The 20,496-nt window shown below is 34.9% G+C and overlaps 1 protein-coding gene, 1 long non-coding RNA gene and 1 pseudogene across 2 annotated transcripts; 1 reads left to right on the top strand and 2 right to left on the bottom strand.

Annotated features, from left to right (window-relative positions):
• The first annotated feature begins 4,942 nt into the window (after window positions 1-4,942).
• Window positions 4,943-12,115, top strand: LOC116121883 (annotated as a pseudogene).
• On the bottom strand, window positions 5,175-6,480 carry LOC116121901. Its single transcript, XR_004126798.1, has 3 exons — window positions 6,466-6,480; window positions 5,666-5,721; window positions 5,175-5,203 (listed from the first exon to the last, which is right to left on the bottom strand). It is a non-coding gene; the product is annotated as an uncharacterized LOC116121901 (long non-coding RNA).
• Window positions 12,116-15,519: 3,404 nt separating the features above from the next.
• On the bottom strand, window positions 15,520-19,821 carry LOC116121892 (2-C-methyl-D-erythritol 4-phosphate cytidylyltransferase, chloroplastic-like). Its single transcript, XM_031407798.1, has 12 exons — window positions 19,555-19,821; window positions 19,393-19,475; window positions 19,060-19,131; window positions 18,241-18,296; window positions 17,695-17,774; window positions 17,398-17,480; window positions 17,084-17,161; window positions 16,774-16,842; window positions 16,317-16,385; window positions 16,160-16,206; window positions 15,913-16,003; window positions 15,520-15,810 (listed from the first exon to the last, which is right to left on the bottom strand). Exons 1-12 carry the CDS (start codon window positions 19,631-19,633, stop codon window positions 15,736-15,738), a joined length of 882 nt encoding a protein of 293 aa, XP_031263658.1. The 5' UTR covers window positions 19,634-19,821; the 3' UTR covers window positions 15,520-15,735.
• Window positions 19,822-20,496: the final 675 nt, after the last annotated feature.

The raw sequence follows: 20,496 nt of genomic DNA, 5'->3' as shown, positions 1-20,496 counted from the left end.
TTCAGAATCACTCAACCTAATTTTATTAATCGAAATAACATGGTTTTACAAGAGATGCATCATTTGCGTAATTGATTAAGCTTTATTCTTGGTTGTATAACACTCGGACCATTGAAGTTTTGGATTTACTCAATAATACTAGCTAAACCATTAAAGTGTATCAAAGTTATACATGCATATTATAGCGACTCATAGTTTAGGACTCATGCATGTGCCAATAAAGAATCGATCCTATGTTAAAAACGCTATTAATACATGCATATATTTACATTTCACACCTTGAGGTCGTCCCAGTATATTTAAAGTTCACGCTTTTAGATAGTCTCAATGTATCTATAATTTACACTTTAAGGTCATCCCAGTTTATTTACAATTCACATCTTGAGGTCATCGTAATATATTTACAATTTATACTTTGATGTTGTCCAGTGTATTTACAATTCACACCTTGAAGTCGTTTTATTATATTTAGTTATTTATAGTTCACATCTTCAAGTTGTCCTAGTGAATTTACAGTTCACATCTTCAAGTTGTCCTAGTGAATTTATAGTTCACACGTTGAGATCGTCCATTCTAGATTAATGCTCTAGGGGAAATAATACTTTACTATTACTTGCAGAGAGAGAGAGAGAGAGAGAGAGAGAGAGAGACACCTCAAAAGCAAACAGGTTGAGGCCAAGGATTGCCACCCTGATGCAAATAAAGAAAGCCAAGGTGACCTTACGAAGCTGTTTGAATAGTCTTTGTAATCAGGCAAGTTTATTAGTTAATCCACTGAGTTGAAGCCCCTCTCTAATAGTCTTTGTATTGGTTCTTAGTTATTTTCCCATTTTCTTTCTTGTTTTAAAAAGCCACCAACACTCCATGTGCATCATCTTCCCTACCCTCCCTTCTTCCTTCTTTTTTCCAAGCAAAGAATCTCTCTTTTATCTCCAAACAGAAGAAAGAGAGTCTTGTACTTCTAATCATGGACCTTCTTCTGGCATTCCATGTGCTTCAATCACTTCACCACACTTCCCACTATTTTACTTCCCCTCCTTTTAACCATTATTTAACCTCTCCTCTTCAATATATATATAACGCCACCTTGGCACTGGTTCATTGAAAAGATATGTGCACTTTGCAAGCGAGAGTTGCATACAGGAGTTGCTATCAGCTTCAGACTCAAACAGGTTTGGAAATGGAAATGATGGATGGAAAATTCTTACTCTTGACAATGGAGTTGAAATTTCCAAAAGAAGATCAGGGTCACTTCACACTTTTAGAAGCAAGTGGCTGCTGAAATCAGTCTCTCCCCAGCAATTCATCACCGTTGCAAATGCCATAGATGTGATGATGCATTTATTGGTACAGATGCCGTTATATTCCCATTCTTGAACTGAGAACTTATATTAACAGCAGTTTCACTCTGCTTCGTAGCAAGTAATGCTGAAGCTAAGTGATCAAAAAGATTAGAGTACACATTATGTTGTCTTTCAAGTCGGATTTCTTGCTTATGAAGAAGGAATTGAGCTTCCTGTAGAGTAACTTGACTACTTGTTGCAACTAAGTTAGCTGCAACAGCATCATATTTAGGTCCTAGTCCGTCTAGTATGTACAATAACAGTTCTTCATCACTGATTAAGACTCCACTGGCTACTAACTCATCACCAAGTTCTTTCATTTTCAATACATACTCATTCATAGCAAGTGCATCTTTCTTAGTACTTTGTAAAAGACTTATCAAATGTAAAGTTCGAGCCTTAGAGGCTGAATGAAAGTGCAGTTCAAGCGTATTCCAAATATCATAAGCAGTAATACATTTCCCAACATGACGAAACATGGACTCAAAAATAGTAGAATTTAACCAGCTCACTAAGAACTGATTAGTTCGTAGTTAGGGTTACCTCTTTTCTTTGGTTGCTCAGATCCATCTATCTTGTCCATTATAAATATCGGAGGACAAACTTTCTCTCTCGTGATATGGCCTTCAAGTCCATGGCCAGTGAGAGCTGGAAGAATTTGAGACTTCCAGTAATTATAATTTTTGTCACTCAACTTGGCAGAGATTGAAGGAAGTGTTGGCGGTGTAATTGGATTCTCCATTTGAACTGAGGTATTTTCCATCTATTTTTCACAGAGAGGTTTTCGCAAACAGAGACTTGAATTGAACAGAAAACGAAAAACACAGGATCAAATCTTTTTCCAAAGACGTGTGTCTATGGCTCTGATACCATGAAAGGATGAAGAAGAATCTTCTTCTACAAGCTCAAGAAAACTAACAAAGTAGAGAAAGAAAAACAGAGAGCACAAAACTGAAAAACTGAAATGATTCTTTTTCTAACTAACTATACAAGATACACGTGATGTGCTTATAAGCAAACATTGCATGACAAGAGTAAACGACATCATTTTTACAATCAGCTTTTCTCATTTAGTTAATTTCCACTTTTGTCCTTCATTCTATCATTCTCCCATAAACCAAACATTCTCTACTTCTCCTCTTATCTTCATATTCCCTCTTCATCGTAACACTCACTGCACTTTCTTCACATCTCATCTGCAATTCTGTTCTTCACAACTTGTACTGATTTCTTTCTCCATCAAACAACAACTTTAACTGACTTCTTTCTTCATTAGTTTTTCTCTCCTACTAATTCTGCAACTTTTAATAATGAATCCGCAACGAGCTAATGAAGTTAGCGAGCTAATTAAGCGAACAACAGCTGATGAAGCGAACAACAATAGCGAACTGATGAAGTGAACAACAACTGATGAAGCGAACAACAGTTGATGAAACAAACAACAACAACGAACTGATGAAGCGAACAGGACAACAGCTTTTAACCATTACAAAACGAATCTGCAACGAGATGATGAAACGAACAATAACAGCGAACTCAAACAGCTCCTCTAACTTTGATCATTTTCAATTTTTAGCCTTTCTCAGTAAACAACAACTTTAACTAACTTCTTTCTTCATTAGGTTTTCTCTCCTACTAATTCTGCAACTTTTAATAACGAATTTGCAACTTTTAACTTTTCCCTAGCAAAAAGGAAGAAGAATGTTACTTCTTCGTCACGTACGTTATTGAGATTAACTTCTCCCGTAAACATCTAGTTGACACAAGATGTGGTACTCACATTTGATTGATGTGTAGGAACTACGGCAAAGTACATTGCTCGCTGAGGGAGAGGTGGACCTACCAGTTGGAAATGAAGCACGTGTTACTGCATTTGCTGTAGGATCTTATCGTTTGATTTAGCCGATGGACTTGTTTCTTAGAACTGGTGGATTATTATGGTTTTTCTTCAGTTTCTAGAAATTATATTTCTGTGTCCACATAGGACAAATGAGAATATTAGTTTACTAATGGATTATTGTCCTTGAGTATAAATAATATTCTTTATACGCTTGGATTCTTGTGTTAAGATCCTTCAGTGATGTATACAGGATGTTTGATGCTCTACGATTGACACATCATCGGTAACTTCAAGACCTTCGCTGTAATTAAGTAGAAATTCTAAGAACTTATTTTAGTTTAGGATGTGATTATAAAATTCAAACTTCCATTTAGAACTATTATTTCTGGGTATAATTTAATGAAACGAGTTAAAAACTAGCAGTCTGAACCGGGAAACCAAGATTCATAGTACCTATTACAAGTTCAAAGCCTTTTTAAGCAATTCAGGTTATCTCACCTCACATAAAAGACTTAACAGAAGTTACCAAAAAGACATATTGGATACAGTGAATGATGAAGTGTGTAACAAGATATGAATAATATATTATTCTTTCAACTGCAAACCTGAGGAGTTTGGCATTTCCCAAAGTGTTTTCCGGTCAAGGGTTCTGACTAAACAATGATTCACGTTTGCCTGCTCATGGACCAGAAAAATTTTTTTATCAATAATAACAATGAATACGAAAGTTTAAACGTTATACTGTATTACAAAATTATGTATCAAAGAAGATCAATCTAGCTGACAGTACATCCTATAAATATGCAACTGCTTTTATGATGTACATCACAGGGCTAAAGGAAAAGAAAGAATTTCTTGTCTAGCAGATTTGCAATTTCACGTAAATCAGAACAAAAAGAAAACCGTGGTGTTTGAATATCTACAGATCCTGAATATAACAACCAAAATCCCTTGCCGAAAAGAGCGAACAACAGAGTGTGGCATCAACCATCCAAACTTCCCAGCGGCCCCAAAAATATTGTGACATCAACAAGAATGCAAGACTTATCTACCTCTTTAATTGTAGCTTTGGAAGGAACACCAAGTGCAGCTCGCTCCAATCAGCCATCCATCCTCGGACCTAATAAGCAGTTGAACACATAAGCCTCTTACACAGAAAGTCCGAAGAAACAAGATGAAATAGTAACAACCGTTGTCCAGTCCAACATAACCTCTCTTTTTCCATTTTTTAACATCCCTCGCTACTAGAATTGTAAATGGACAGTGATTATCATCAAGATCTATAAATTCAGCATATAAATGTAAAATTAATAAACAACTAAAGCCCTTGGTAGCACAAAGTTTCCAATTCATTCATACCTTTAACATCACCAGATGTTACCAGAGTCTTGCAGAATCATGGATGCAAACAGCTCAGAATTCGAATCAATTGCCTGGAAACAAAAGTATCATATTTGGTGAGCATATTTTATCATCAGATAATCTGTATATATCAGTCACTAATAGCACAGCAAGCCATCGAGTAAAGAAAAAAATAATAGATAAGGTACAATGGTAGGATAATATGATCAGAAATTGAGTCCACAAGGCAACCGAAAAGCAAGTACATATTATGACCAAAACAAACTTCTTCATGAGCATAATTCATGCACCTGAAACCACTGTATACAGAATACGCCTCTCCTTCCCAGGCAGTGAGAATTTAAGGTCTACACTGATATTTTCTTTGGAGTCTAAGAACAAAATGACCACATTGTTTATGATCTCCTGCAGTACTGCTACAAATTCAAAGCAATGTTACGAGAGGAATATAAACTTCTCAGCAGGCATATACAGATAGTGCAGTGTGCTCAAGTGGGAGTATAACACACACCCAACACACCACCACACACCACAAGTAGATAGAGAGAGAGAAAGATAGACAGACAGACAGGATGAAACCTTCAAAGATATCTTGGTAGGATGGATCACAAACTACAACAATTTCCTTCCTTCGGGCATGTGTGAGAAAGTATAGAAACTAGACAGAAAAAGAAAAATAAAGCATGTATTAGTTTCAGCATCAAATGAACAACATATCCTAGACTTCACCTAATAAAATTGGGAACACTGACGTACAAGTAATGCCACTTCTATGTCAGATCCCAACGTCTGTGGTCCCAGTAAGGACCCCTCTCACAATAATATTTGATTCTTCATATTAACTATAACCAACAGATAATTTACTGTAATCAAGTGGTATAAGAATATGCATCAATTGAATGTTCTATCTACGGCCATACAACATTTATCTGTTTTCTAATCAAAATAGATCTTCCAATTGTGACCTCTTGAACCATGAATCGAATATAATTTGTTGCCTGTTTTATGATTGCCAGATATTTGGTTACCATGTCTTGCAAGTAAAAGTAGAAAATACAAAGATACATGGTCCAGCAAATGCAATAATGTTGTATAGTTGGTTCAATTTATTGCTATTTACCTATACAATGCAATAGGTTGGCCCAAGAGTGGTAGATACTGCTTTGGCATGTTCGCCTATTTGAACAAACTAACAAAACCATCATCTGGAAGAAGAAAACGAGAACTATAGATAATGAGTAAATGAAAAACTTGAGCTAAATATGCATATGCATACTGGTTGTGCAAAACACCAACATTAAGAATATACATATAGAGATACCAAAACGTTAATGCATGAATACAGAAAATAACATCAATTAAACAAAGAGATAACACTTGACACAAAATTGTCACTCTTGATACCAACCTATCATAAATTTTGTTGGGTAACTTTTGCGACAAAGAAAAAAGAAATGAATCCAGAAAGTGGAATACAACAACTTATTAAGTAAGGTCCTGTGAAAGCTTAAGCCATCTGCATTGCATCATCATGATTACTTTATAAGAGTCAAATTGTCCAAATTTATGTCAAATTGCATTGACCTAATAACTCTGACTTAATAGATAAATTATCCTTTGTTGGTTGCTATAACCAACCATCTTACATATCTAATCCAAAAACAAAGAATTTGCATGAAAATACACACTTATAAACATGCAATTTCCAAACAACTTGAGGAAACAATTATTGATATGACCTTTGAATTCAAACAAGATTTAACATATTAAAAGAAGTAAACAAATGAAATAATTGAGCATTAAATTGACATATGCAATAATAAATCAAACGACAATGGAATATTCCGAGATTTCGAATGCTAAAACACCCTTTTTCTCGTGCAATACAAGAATAAAAATTCACAAAAAGATGAGACTTACACCCATTCTCTTGCCTTCCCTCCAGCCAAAGAACAACTGAGACACTACACACAACAGAACTCTGTCACAGAACAACACACCAAAGTTACTCAATATAAAAACATAATTCAGTAAGTATATCTGCTTATTTTTTTACAATATTACACTTGGTTAGATTTAAATTGTTTAGGTAACCAAAACATTGTACGCGTAACGTTACTGGGCTGGTATTGTAGCAAAACCCCATTATCAAAAGAATTAAACAAGCCAAACCCACTTTGCATATACGCTTCTAATTTCGATAAAACTACTCAAAATCAAGTAATCCCACTTACATTATCAAGCTTTGCGAACAACTAATCTGGATGGCGCAATTTTTGCCTCCTTGGAAGCCAAAATTTGATTTTTATGGCCTGAAACAACACCAAATTCAATAAAAATCAAACATGTTATGACACACACAAAGTACAGAATCCTCGTTTAAATGGATACCAGATTTGGTGAGAGATGGATGAGGTTGCTGGAAGAGTGAAATAGAAGAAAGTGAAGTTGATTGAAGAAGCCCCATGTTCTTCGTTGTTTGTGAACTTCAACTCACTCACTCAGTGAGTCAGACTTGAATCAGAGAGCCAAAAAAATCAGAAATTGAAACGTGAAAGGGTATTTAGAAGGTGTTGATTCTGTGGAAATCAGACAAACATAAGATCATGTTACACGTAACAACGAAGTCGTGTAACATGTTTGTTTATCGAAAACTCATTTTTGGATTTATAATGTTTTTTTTTTTCTTTTTGGATTAAAAGCTTTTTTTCTTTCTTTATTTTTTTTTCAAATATTTGATTACCTTCTTCAATAACTTTTGAGTGATCAAAACGTTTAGGTAGAAAAAAGGTTAAAAATGATCAAATACTTCACTTGGCTTGTGGGGATGGCAAAACCTGGTCTTGTGTTCGAATTTCACTTAATGGCTACCAATCATTAGGGATGGACGTTTGATCTACTAAGTTCTGTAACCATTTGGAGAAAAAAAAAGCATCAAAATCATACCGGAAATAAGTAGGTGGGACTGGGACAGGTGATTCGCCAAGGGTCCGGGACGGGGTTGAGGAATGGGGTCCCCAGCCTCAACCTATCCTGCGTCCATCTTGACCAATTATATTTGTGAAGTTGGCTCAGACACCTGATCATAAAAAAGAAGAAAAAGAAAAAAGAAAAAAGAAAAAGAAAAAGTTATCAAATACTTAACTTTTTTTTTTTTTTTTTTTCTAAAATGATATTGTTATCATATTATAACTCATTATTCATCTCAATATCAAATAAATAACTGTACTACTTTAATTTAACCAAATTAATTATTTACAGGTAAAATATGTATATAAGGGAGAATATACATTTTTGAAAGAATTTTATTAGTAATTCATGTTATTAATATAATATTATTGGATATAACCCGATATTGTCTTATTAAACTCTTTTCACGCTTTAAAGCATCATGTTTTAGAATTAAAACTAAACCATAGGTATTATTTTGAGCAAAAAATTGGATTAAGATAAAGATAGCATCAATGTGGTCCTTTTGCAAGTGTATCTGGTTTGATATTTGATTTGGATAAATTCAGATAATGAAACTCATATAATCTATGGAGACAAAGACAGTTCATCGGTTAATATCAAATCTAATTCTCCCTGAGACAATCCTAATCCTAATCCTAATCCAAATATCTTTATCCATTAAAATAATATATTAATATCACTATTAGTCTAATAATCATTGCCAAAATATAGCCAGAGTCAAACTAAGCCAGTAATGACTGAGCCAAGCAAGGAGCAGTGTGTGTGACTGGAGCCAACGGGTTCATTGGCTCATGGCTGGTCCAGACCCTTTTGACCACCGGCTACACTACTATTCAAGCCACCATCTACCCTGGCTCTGACCCATCTCATCTCTTTACTCTCCAAGCTGCCTCCAAAGCCAACCTCAAAGTCTTCGAGGCTGACATTCTAGATGACGTGGCAGTTTCAAGGGCAGTGGAGGGCTGCACGGGGGTCTTTCCACGTGGCATCTCCTTGTACCTTGGAAGATCCCAGGATCCACAAAAGGAACTTGTTTGCCTGCTGTACAAGGTACTCTTAATGTGTTGGAGCCTGCTAAAAGTTCAAGGTGAGGCGTGTGTGGTGCTCACGAGCTCTATTTCTGCTCTTGTGCCTAACCCCGGTTGGCCTCGAGATAAAGTGTTTAATGAGACTTCGTGGACTGACCTTGATTATTGCAAGTCTCCAGGTATTCTTACAGACTGGGTAACCGTTTCTTTAATTGATTTGGGCTTAAAGTTGTGTTTTTTTAAATGATAGTGGATAAAGTTTTGATTTTTATCTTTTTTAGGACGACATTGCTGATCTCTTTTGATTGATCTTGTATTTAATTTAATTCTTGCTCTGTGAGATATTGAAAGAAGTAAATTTCTTTTTTTTTTTTTTTTTTTTAATGGAGTATTTTAAAGTTCTGATTTTTATATCTTTTGAAATGAGATAGTTGATTATGATTTGTTTTTGTCTTGTAGAAGTTCAAATGGGAATTCAATAGCAATGTATCACTTTTCTAAGCTTCTACGCTTTTGGTTTAGTGGTTCCTTAAAATGATAACTCGGACCTGTCATTTTCTTAATGTGCATCTGCATTGTATGTTTGTGTCTCTGTTTTTTTGGTCTTCGTTAAGAAACGTTATACCATGTATTACTTTTTTGTGTGATTAAAACTACCCTGTGGATTATAAGCTCCACTTTGTGAGGATGTTTTATGCATGAACTGAGGTTGGCTTTGTGCTGCATTTGTTTTAATGTTGTTTGGCTATGGCAGAAATGGTATCCAGTGTCAAAGACTTGGCAGAGAAAGCGGCATGGGAATTTGCTGAGAAGAATGGGATTGATGTTGTGGCTATCCACCCAGCTACATGTCTAGGTCCACTTCTGCAACCTTATTTGAATGTGAGCTGTGCTGTGTTACAACAGTTGTTGCAGGGTTCAAAGATACTCAAGAGTACACTGGTTGGGAGCTGTGCATGTCAAGATGTTGCAAAGGCACAAGTGTTGCTATTTGAGTCTCCTGCTGCTTCTGGTAGTATCTTTGCACCAATGGTATCTATCAGTTTGGTGAATTTGCTGAAGTCTCCAAACTCTTCCCTAAATTTCCGGTTCACAGGTTTGTATCTCGTACACCCTATGCTATGTATCTAGGCTTGCTGTATCAAAACAATATCCTAGTTACTTGTAATACAGACACAACACATGCATCCATATCTGAAAAGGTGCTATTCCCACTATATAATTTTGGCTGCTTGATGTGAAGTTTTGTATTTTGCCATTTCCAACTGCTAGAAAAGATCCCAATCAAATCTAATCAGAACAGCCTACATTAAAGCTGATCTGGTAACCAACGTCTATAATTTGACCTGCTAGCACTTTAATCTATGTTTGAATTATGATAATTTAGTCATATAGTTTTTAGATACATTCTCTGATGTACTTGGATATGGTTAATTGTTGGTGGTGGTAACTCGGGAAAAGTGTCACTAATGGCGGGAGAGATCATGAGAATAGTTGAAGCTTCATTCTTGTTTTTAAGTCAGTGACATGAGTGGTATATATCCCTTGTCAGGGCCACATGCTTCAATATATTGTTAACTTTTCAGATTCCTGTCCAGAATGTTACTTTGTAGGTATTTAGGTTTGCTGCCTATTTAGTGGTCGCTTACCCTCATCATCTCTTCAACATTGAGACTATTGACAAGACCATCTTAAGCGTCTAATAGGGGAAATTAAATTTTTTTTTTCTTTTTTGATGGTAAAACAAAAGTGGGGAGAATTGAAAAATAATATAATTTGGAAAGCAACACTAAAGTGCTCATTATAAAGGCCTTGGTGGAGAATTAGTCATATATTTTGAGCTTTAGATAATCTATAGATTCAAACATGTGACCCTAGTTGGGGTCATTATTGCACTCTATGTGGTGCATAGGTTGACAGAAATTCAAGTTTTCACTTAAATGATCATGACTTTCTAGTGCCGCCTATCTTGTCATCTTGCTTCCTACTCTTTGAATTGTCCTGTCATGGTGGCTCCCCTGCAGAAAGATAGGGCTTCTTTAGTTGGAAGTTTGTTTGTTTCAAATATAATGTACCTCAAGTATTTCACTTAATTTTTTCAACACCTTTGTGGAGCTTTTCTTTTACTTCTGGTCCAATGGAGTTCCACTTCAGTTTTGAATGGCTATCATGCAACAAAGATTACTCTTCAGATAATTCTGCCAGATTTTTTATTTGTGAAGTATCGAATGCTCTCTATTTGGCCTTGTTGAACAAGCTTTACATTCTAGATGTGGTCCTGGAGTTCTTTTGAAGCTTCGATGTGTTTTATACTTTCATGATTTTATTGATCCATCATAGTTCAGATTGATAGATCACATAAGATACTGCTTTTTACAAAGTAAAGAAGACAAACCTAAAGATAAATTGTTCCGTATACTATTTCTTGCTTTAATACTCATTACACAGGTATTACTTGATTACGCAAATTACTCTACACACTGTTACTGTTCGTGTCTCAAGTAATTCCTTGTTACCATTGGCTTCCTCTCTGGATTTTTGCTGCTGGTGAATAGTGAATGAGCTATAGAATGTTTAAATTTTAAACATGATGTGCATCAATCAATGATTTTCTTCCTTTGTCTTCTTGTGGGCCTCCTTATGGTTCCAAATTGGATTAATCTGATCATTATTAATCATTGAATGTATTTTCAACTAATTTGTTGATTCATTACTTGTCATTTATCATTGTTTTCAGATGAAGTTTCACCATGATCTGTTGTTGTATATTGACATGAGAATAATTCCTTTATATCTCAAGGAAATCAAGAGAAATGCAGTTGCTGATGTGTGTCTTAAAGAAACAGGACAGCCTGGAGGTCTAGTTATACATGACAAAACATAAAGAAATAATGTATGGAGCAATCTAGAAGTTATCATTGTTATTATTGGCCATTTTGAACTTTCTCCATTCTTTGTTAGGACCTTTATAACTTTCTCGATTTTATAATGATTTCTTCCTCTTTTGCCTTCAATTGCATAGCGTTTGCTAGACTCTTTTTTTTTTTTTTTTTTTTTTTATACATCTATTTTGTATGAACAGATAATTTTTGTCGAGAGAGAGGAGGGTACTTGCCCCTCCTTTGAGTTTATGCGCACATTGATATTCCTGTTCACTCTTGTAACTTATATCGTGTAGTATTCCAAAATTTATATCCTTAACTGATTTATATTTTTTTCTGGCATTGATGTGTAGATAGAAAGTTGTATATTTTTCTTTTGTTTCTTTTAATATTAAATCATTGTACAGATTCAATGGGGAAACTCAACCAGGTCTGTTTCTGTGCAAATGCAGCCAAGAGATTAATGAACTGGGACTTGTTTTCACACCAGTTGAAGATGCTGTTTCTGAGACACTTGAAAGTCTTAAAGCTAAAGGCTGCCTGGTGCAGAAAATGTCACATTCTTAAGCCATTTTCTCTTTTATTTTGTGGTTTGAGGTGGGGACCTGTGTTTTGATTACTCAAGATCTTTTCTGATTCATTTCACAATGTAATTAGTTGTCAGCAATAATCCAAACAATAAAAACATGTCCGTTTCTGATAAATTAGTCCCTCTCTTTCATCATTCACTCTCTTTAAATCTTCCAAAAGAAACTTTATTCCTTGATCTTATTATTGCTACTTAAAAAATAATGTAATATTTTATGTATCTGATCATGAACCTTTGTTGTAACTTCTGCAATCCAATGAATCGTGAGTTCCAAGAAAATTAACTCTCTTCTGTGTCTTCTAGTTTTCCATAACATTATCCTGCAACCATTGAATTCAGCAGAATGGTCCAACATTCTGTTTGCCATTTTGTAATAAACAATTAAAGGTTGAATTATCTCCTCAAATCAAATATGAATCTGTCTACTAGATATTGAGGATAGATCTGTGATTTCAGAATCCCTCACCCTAATTTTATTAATCGAATAACATGGTTTTACAAGAGATGCATCATTTGCGTAATTGATTAAGCTTTATTCTTGGTTGTATAACACTCGGACCATTGAAGTTTTGGATTTACTCAATAATACTAGCTAAACCATTAAAGTGTTATCAAAGTTATACATGCATATTATAGCGACTCATAGTTTAGGACTCTGCATGTGCCAATAAAGAATCGATCCTATGTTAAAAACGCTATTAATACATGCATATATTTACATTTCACACCTTGAGGTCGTCCCGAGTATATTAAAGTTCACGCTTTTAGATTGTCTCAATGTATCTATAATTTACACTTTAAGGTCATCCCAGTTTATTTACAATTCATATCTTGAGGTCATCGTAATATTTTACAATTTATACTTTGATGTTGTCCAGTGTATTTACAATTCACACCTTGAAGTCGTTTTATTATATTTAGTTATTATAGTTCACATCTTCAAGTTGTCCTAGTGAATTTACAGTTCACATCTTCAAGTTGTCCTAGTGAATTTATATTCACACGTGAGATCGTCCATTCTAGATTAATGCTCTAGGGAAATAATACTTTACTATTACTTGCAGAGAGAGAGAGAGAGAGAGAGAGAGAGAGAGACACCTCAAAGAAAGCAACAGGTTGAGGCCAAGGATTGCCACCCTGATGCAAATAAAGAAGCCAAGTGACCTTACGAAGCTGTTTGAATAGTCTTTGTAATCAGGCAAGTTTATTAGTTAATCCACTGAGTTGAAGCCCCTCTCTAATAGTCTTTGTATTGGTTCTTAGTTATTTTCCATTTTCTTTCTTGTTTTAAAGCCACCAACACTCCATGTGCATCATCTTCCCCCTACCTCCCTTCTTCCTTCTTTTTTCCAAGCAAAGAATCTCTCTTTTATCTCCAAACAGAAGAAAGAGTTTTGGGTTTGTTTGCAACAATTTCGGGTTTGTGGAAATATAGTATAATTTTGAAAAGATTACATTAATCCTAATTAAGCACTAATTACCCTTAATCAATAATTTGGCTATTTAGTTAACACTTTAAAACTTGATAGCCTTTTAATTAAATGTAAACTTCAAATGTCTTTTTAATAAACTCCCCCCTTAATCAATAATATGGCTATTTAGTTAACACTTTAAAACTTGATAGCCTTTTAATTAAATGTAAACTTCAAATGTCTTTTTAATAAACTCCCCCGAAAGAGAGGCATATTTTCAAAGGGTCATTAAGGAAGGTCCCCATCTCCTCAAACTAATGGGAATTATCTATTCTTTTGGCTTGTTGCTGTTTCTATTTTGTTCTGTTAAAATCCCATTTCTATTTGATCAATACAATACAGCTTTAATTCTAGAATTGGATTGTCATATTTTGCATTTTGGACTATTTTGTGGCTGGGTTTGTTTTAAATTAACAGAGGTTCCCATCAGACTGCTCACTGCTCATGCGGACTTGTAATACTTAGGATGCTTATCTAGCTCTTGTTGCTTAGATCTCTTTATGGGCCACTAGAAGCATTGTTTTAAAAATCGACAGATGAGAGACTCGGTAAGATGATCAGGTCGTGGGTCAACCGATTGGACCAGTTGGTTGGACTGATGATATCAGAATACTGACATCAAGCTCAGATAAAAAATAAAAGATGAACCTGGAAATTTTAAACCCATTTTTATTATTCAATATAAAGTAAGGAAATTAAATTAAATAGAAGAAAAAATAAGAAAAAAGGCACGAATTTACAATCCAAAACAGTCACCTAAACGAACCTCAAAAAAGTCTATACAAAAAGAGTAATACTAGTCTTACAAAAAAGCATACAAAAGACCATATAAAGAGTCAAATCTTTGACTCTTTGTAAGGTTAGTATTACTCTTTAAAAAAAGATGGTGGCACAAAACCTTTGGAGGACTTCAGAACCAAAAAAAACTGCACATGTTGTACACAAACAACATAGCCCCCAAAAAAGAGCCCAACATCAGCACCGCAAAAGCAAACTCCAGCAAAGGATCGCAACTCCAAACCGAAGGAATCCCAAAGCCACAACTGCAGACTTCCAACAGCAGAGAGCTGCAGTAGAGAAGACTCCAGCACCCCTGAAAAGCGCCCAAATCCCGGCACCACAACTGCATGAATCCAGAGCAGAGAGCTACAGAATTGAAGACTCCAGACACGCAAAAGAAGAAGAAGCTGAAGGGAAAAGCCAATACAACCAGCAGACCCAAACAGAAAACTCTTAACCAAGAGGGGAACATACCCAAGCATCAGCACAAAGAAAAATCCAAAAAGCTATTGACGTTAGATGGGTGCTCTGGTGTTTGTTTCTTTGCTTGTTACTCTACCAGTCTTCGAACTTAAATAAAAACTGACCTTGATGAGTTCGATCTCCTTCCTAGTTCGTTCTCCCTACTCGCGTGGTGCCGGTATTGCCGAAGTCACGATGAAAGTGGATGCTGCACTTTGGAGATGAAAATGGAAGCTGCGGTTTGGAGAAGAGGAACGAAATGAAGCAAATTAAGTTTAGGAATTGGTTTTTTAGGGATTAGATTTGCTAGTTGGTGAATCGGTTTAAGCCCTGGCCGGTCGGACCGGGTTGACACTATTCATCCTATCTAAAGCGAGTTTTATATTATTTTTGATTTTTATATTAACCTGAATCAGAGTTAAGATCGGGTCTCGATCGAATCAGTCGAACCGGATGGTCCGGTCTGGCTTCTAAAACAGTGACTAAAAGTTGAATTTTTTGGTTTCATTACATTTAACAGTTATGCTTACATGTGTATATTACTAAAATGATATGTACAATTCATCTTGTGTTACTATTACGTTGATTGTATACCACGTCCTTATTGGGATCTTGACTATATTGCATGGATGACGTGGTACAAATAGTTGTACTTCAGACTTTCCTGGAATTACCCAATGGATTTACTCACTTTATATGGTGCTGTTGGTTGGATGGACTTTTGACCCTCAAAAGAAAAACAGAAGGATGAAGTGCATGTTCAATGAAATGATCTGCAAGACTAGAAGTGCTGAAAGTGGATTTGCATTAATATCCAAAGTTTTACATGAATTTTTTCTCTCCTTATTTCCCTTCTTTTCACTGTCTTATTACATCTTTCTCTATGCTTGCCAAGGGAGAATTTTGCACAGATGTATCCTAATACAAGGCTTACGGATTCAAAATTATTCTAATATGTAGTTCAAACTGAATGGAAACGTGAATACAAAAAGATAGAGAATGAACTAAACTTTATTTGCAGGCCCCAACCTCATATTCAAGATTCTCTCTGCAAGTAACAAATCATCGGGGGTTGTAACCTGCATGCCAGAAACACAAAATCAATGTGATTACTTTTTTCATGCATAGTGTGAATTGATACATGTTTTGGAAACTAATATATAGAAGAGAGCTGCCCCTACCTTGATGTTTGTGTAAGATCCTTCAGTGATGTATACAGGATGTTTAAGATGCTCTACGATTGACACATCATCGGTAACTTCAAGACCTTCGCTGTAATTAAGTAGAAATTCTAAGAACTTATTTTAGTTTAGGATGTGATTATAGAATTCATAAACTTCCATTTAGAACTATTATTTCTGGGTATAAATTTAATGAAACGAGTTAAAAACTAGCAGTCTGAACCGGGAAACCAAGATTCATTAGTACCTATTAACAAGTTCAAAGCCTTTTTTAAGCAATTCAGGTTTAATCACCTGCACATAAAAGACTTAACAGAAGTTACCAAAAAGACATATTGGATACAGTGAATGATGAAGTGTGTAACAAGAATATGAATAATATATTATTTCTTTCAACTGCAAACCTGAGGAGTTTGCATTTCCCAAAGTGTTTTCCGGTCAAGGGTTCTGACTACAAATGATTCACTGTTTGCCTGCTCATGGACCAGGAAATAATTTTTTTATCAATAATAACAATGAATCAAGAAAGTTTAAACGTTATACTGTATTACAAAATTATGTATCAAAGAAGATCAATCTAGCTGACAGTACATCCTATAGAATATGCAACTGCTTTTATGATGGTACATCACAGGGCTAAAGGAAAAGAAAAGAATTTCTTGTCTAGCAGATTTGCAATTTCACGTAAATCAGAACAAAAAGAAAACCGTGGTGTTTGAATATCTACAGAAGTCCTGAATATAACAACCAAAATCCCTTGCCGAAAAGAGCGAACAACAAGAGTGTGGCATCAACCATCCAAACTTCCCAGCGGCCCCAAAAATATTGTGACATCAACAAGAATGCAAGACTTGTATCTACCTCTTTAATTGTAGCTTTGGAAGGAACACCAAGTGCAGCTGCTCCAATCAGCCATCCATCCTTCAGGACCTAATAAGCAGTTGAACACAATAAGCCTCTTACACAGAAAGTCCTAAGGAACAAAGATGAAATAGTAACAACCCGTTGTCCAGTCCAACATAACCATCTCTTTTTTCCATTTTTTAACATCCCTCGCTACTAGAATTGTAAATGGACAGTGATTATCATCAATGACTATAAATTCAGCATATAAAATGTAAAATTAATAAACAACTAAAGCCCTTGTAGCACAAAGTTTTCCAATTCATACCTTTTCTACATCACCAGATGTTACCAGAGGTCTTGCAGAATCATGGATGCAAACAAGCTCAGAATTCGAATCAATTGCCTGGAAACAAAAGTATCATATTTTGGTTTGAGCATATTTTATCATCAAGAATAATACTGTATATATCAGTCACTAATAGCACAGCAAGCCATCGAGTAAAGGAAAAAAATAAATAGATAAGGTACAATGGTAGGATAATATGATCATGGAAATTGAGTCCACAAGGCAACCGAAAAAGCAAGTACATATTATGACCAAAACAAACTTTTCTTAATCAATGAGCATAATTCATGCACCTGAAATCCACTGTATACAGAATACTGCCTCTCCTTCCCAGGCAGTGAGAATTTAAGGTCTACACTGATATTTTCTTTGGAGTCTAAGAACAAAATGAACACATTAGTTTATAGATCTCCTGCAGTACTGCTACAAATTCAAAGCAATGTTACAGAGAGGAATATAAACTTGTCTCAGCATGCATACACAGATGAGTGCAGTGTGCTCAAGTGGGAGTATACACACACACACACACACACACACACACACAATGAGATAGAGAGAGAGAAAGATAGACAGACAGACAGAGATGAAACCTTCAAAGATATCTTGGTAGGATGGATCACAAACTACAACAATTTCCTTCACTTCAGGCATGTGTGAGAAAGTATAGAAACTAGACAGAAAAAGAAAAATAAAGCATGTATTAGTTTCAGCATCAAATGAACAACATATCCTAGACTTCACCTAATAAAATTGGGAACACTGACGTAACAAAGTAATGCCACTTCTATGTCAGATCCCAATGTCTGTGGTCCCAGTAAGGACACCTCTCACATAATATTTGATTCTTCATATTAACTATAACCAACAGATAATTTACTGTAATCAAGTGGTATAAGAATAATGCATCAATTGAATGTTCTATCTACAGGCCATACAACATTTATCTGTTTTCTAATCAAAATAGATCTTCCAATTGTGACCTCTTGAACCATGAATCGAATATAATTTGTTGGCCTGTTTTATGATTGCCAGATATTTGGTTACCAAGTCTTGCAAGTAAAAGTAGCTAATGCAAAGATACATGGTCCAGCAAATGCAATAATGTTGTATAGTTGGTTCAATTTATTGCTATTTACCTATACAATGCAATAGGTTGGCCCAAGAGTGGTAGATACTGCTTTGGCATGTTCGCCTATTTGAACAAACATAACAAAACCATCATCTGGAAGAAGAAAACAGAGAACTATAGATAATGAAGTAAATGGAAAACTTGAGCCTATAATATGCATATGCATACTGGTTGTGCAAAACACCAACATTAAGAATATACATATAGAGATACCAAAACGTTAATGCATGAATACAGAAAATAACAATCAATTAAACAAAGAGATAACACTTGACACATAAATGTGCACTCTTGATACCAATAGCATACATAAATTTTGTTGGGTAAACTTTTGCGACAAAGAAAAAAGAAATGAATCCAGAAAGTGGAACAACAACTTATTAAGTAAGGTCCTGTGAAAGCTTAAAGCTATCTGCATTGCATCATCATGATTACTTTATGAAGAGTCAAATTGTCCAAATTTATGTCAAATTGCATTGACCTAATAACTCTGACTTAATAGATAAATTATCCTTTGTTGGTTGCTATAACCAACCATCTTACATATCTAATCCAATTAAACAAAGAATTTGCATGAAAATAACAACTTATAAACATGCAATTTCCAAACAACTTAAGAGGAAACAATTATTGAATATGACCTTTGAATTCAAACAAGATTTAACATATTAAAAGAAGTAAACAAATGAAAATAATATGAGCATTAAATTGACATATGCAATAATAAATCAAACGACAATGGAATATTCCGATGATATATCGAATGCTAAAACACCCTTTTCTTCGTGCAATACAAGAATAAAAATTCAAACAAGATGAGACTTACACCCATTCTCTTGCCCTTCCCTCCAGCCAAAAGAACAACTGAGACACTTTTCTTTTTCACGACAACAGAACTCTGTCACAGAACAACACAACCAAAGTTACTCAATATAAAAAACATAATTCAGTAAGTATTATCTGCTTATTTTTTTACAATATTACACATTTTGGTTATATGTTAAATTGTTTAAGGTAACCAAAACATTGTACGCGTAACGTTACTGGGCTGGTATTGTAGCAAAACCCCATTATCAAGAGAATTAAACAAGCCAAACCCACTTTGCATATACGCTTCTAATTTCGATAAAACTACTCAAAATCAAGTAATCCCACTTACATTATCAAGCTTTGCAGAACAACTAATCCTGGATGGCGCAATTTTTGCCTTCCTTGGAAAGCCAAAGATTTGCTTTTTATGGCCTGAAACAACACCAAATTCAATAAAAATCAAACATGTTATGACACACACAAAGTACAGAATCCTCGTTTAAATGGATACCAGATTTGGTGAGAGATGGATGAGGTTTTGGAAAGAGTGAAAGAGAAGGAGAAGTGAAGTTGAGTTGAAGAAGCCCCATGTTCTTCGTTTGTTTGTGAACTTCAACTCACTCACTCCGTGAGTCAGACTTAAATCAGAGAGCCAAAAAAATACAGAAATTGAAACGTGAAAAGGGTATTTAGAAGGTGTTGATTCTGTGGAGAATCAGACAAAACATAAGGATCATGTTACACGTAACAACGAAGTCGTGTAACATGTTTGTTTATCGAAAACTCATTTTTGGATTTATAAATGTTTTTTTTTTTCTTNGATGTTAGGGTTTCATTTTGATATGCTAACTCCTTGATTTGCAGGTTTGGATCGGGTATTACTACAAGACGGCCCAATTTGCCCAGCTTGTGTGTGCTGTGCGCCTGCTCCACCAGGTGGATGTTGCCCTTGCTTTTGCCCTGATTCTCCTGATCAACCCTAGCTCACTCAAGCAAAGGATCTCCATGAATAAATTATGAGAGTACTTGATATATATGAATAAAACAGTCTCCATTTATAGTTGTATTTTGATATGGATTCATCATCTTGAATCCATATCTTGTTTTCCATTATTATGTATCCAAGTGTTTGTAACACTATAATTTGGAATAAATTATATCTTATGTGGGTGTGTTATGCATCAATTTAAAAATTATTGACAATATTGATGGTAATTAGATGAAATGTATAGACAAATAAATACATTTTAATCTAAATTTTGTTGAATAAACAAACGAGTGATTTTAGTATCATCCTTCTCATCGAAAATTTGTCTCAATATTACAAAGGTGATTTTACTTTTGTTCTAAATTAAAGCGTATTTTATTTTTGTTATACCTTAATACTATATAATGTATTGCTCCAAGTATTTTCACCGTATTAGAACTTGATTATTTCTATTAATTAACGAGT

Source organism: Pistacia vera, unplaced genomic scaffold, assembly GCF_008641045.1.
Source record: "Pistacia vera cultivar Batoury unplaced genomic scaffold, PisVer_v2 Contig102, whole genome shotgun sequence".
NCBI classification, from domain to species: Eukaryota; Viridiplantae; Streptophyta; class Magnoliopsida; order Sapindales; family Anacardiaceae; genus Pistacia; species Pistacia vera.
This window is presented reverse-complemented; position numbering and strand designations above follow the sequence as displayed.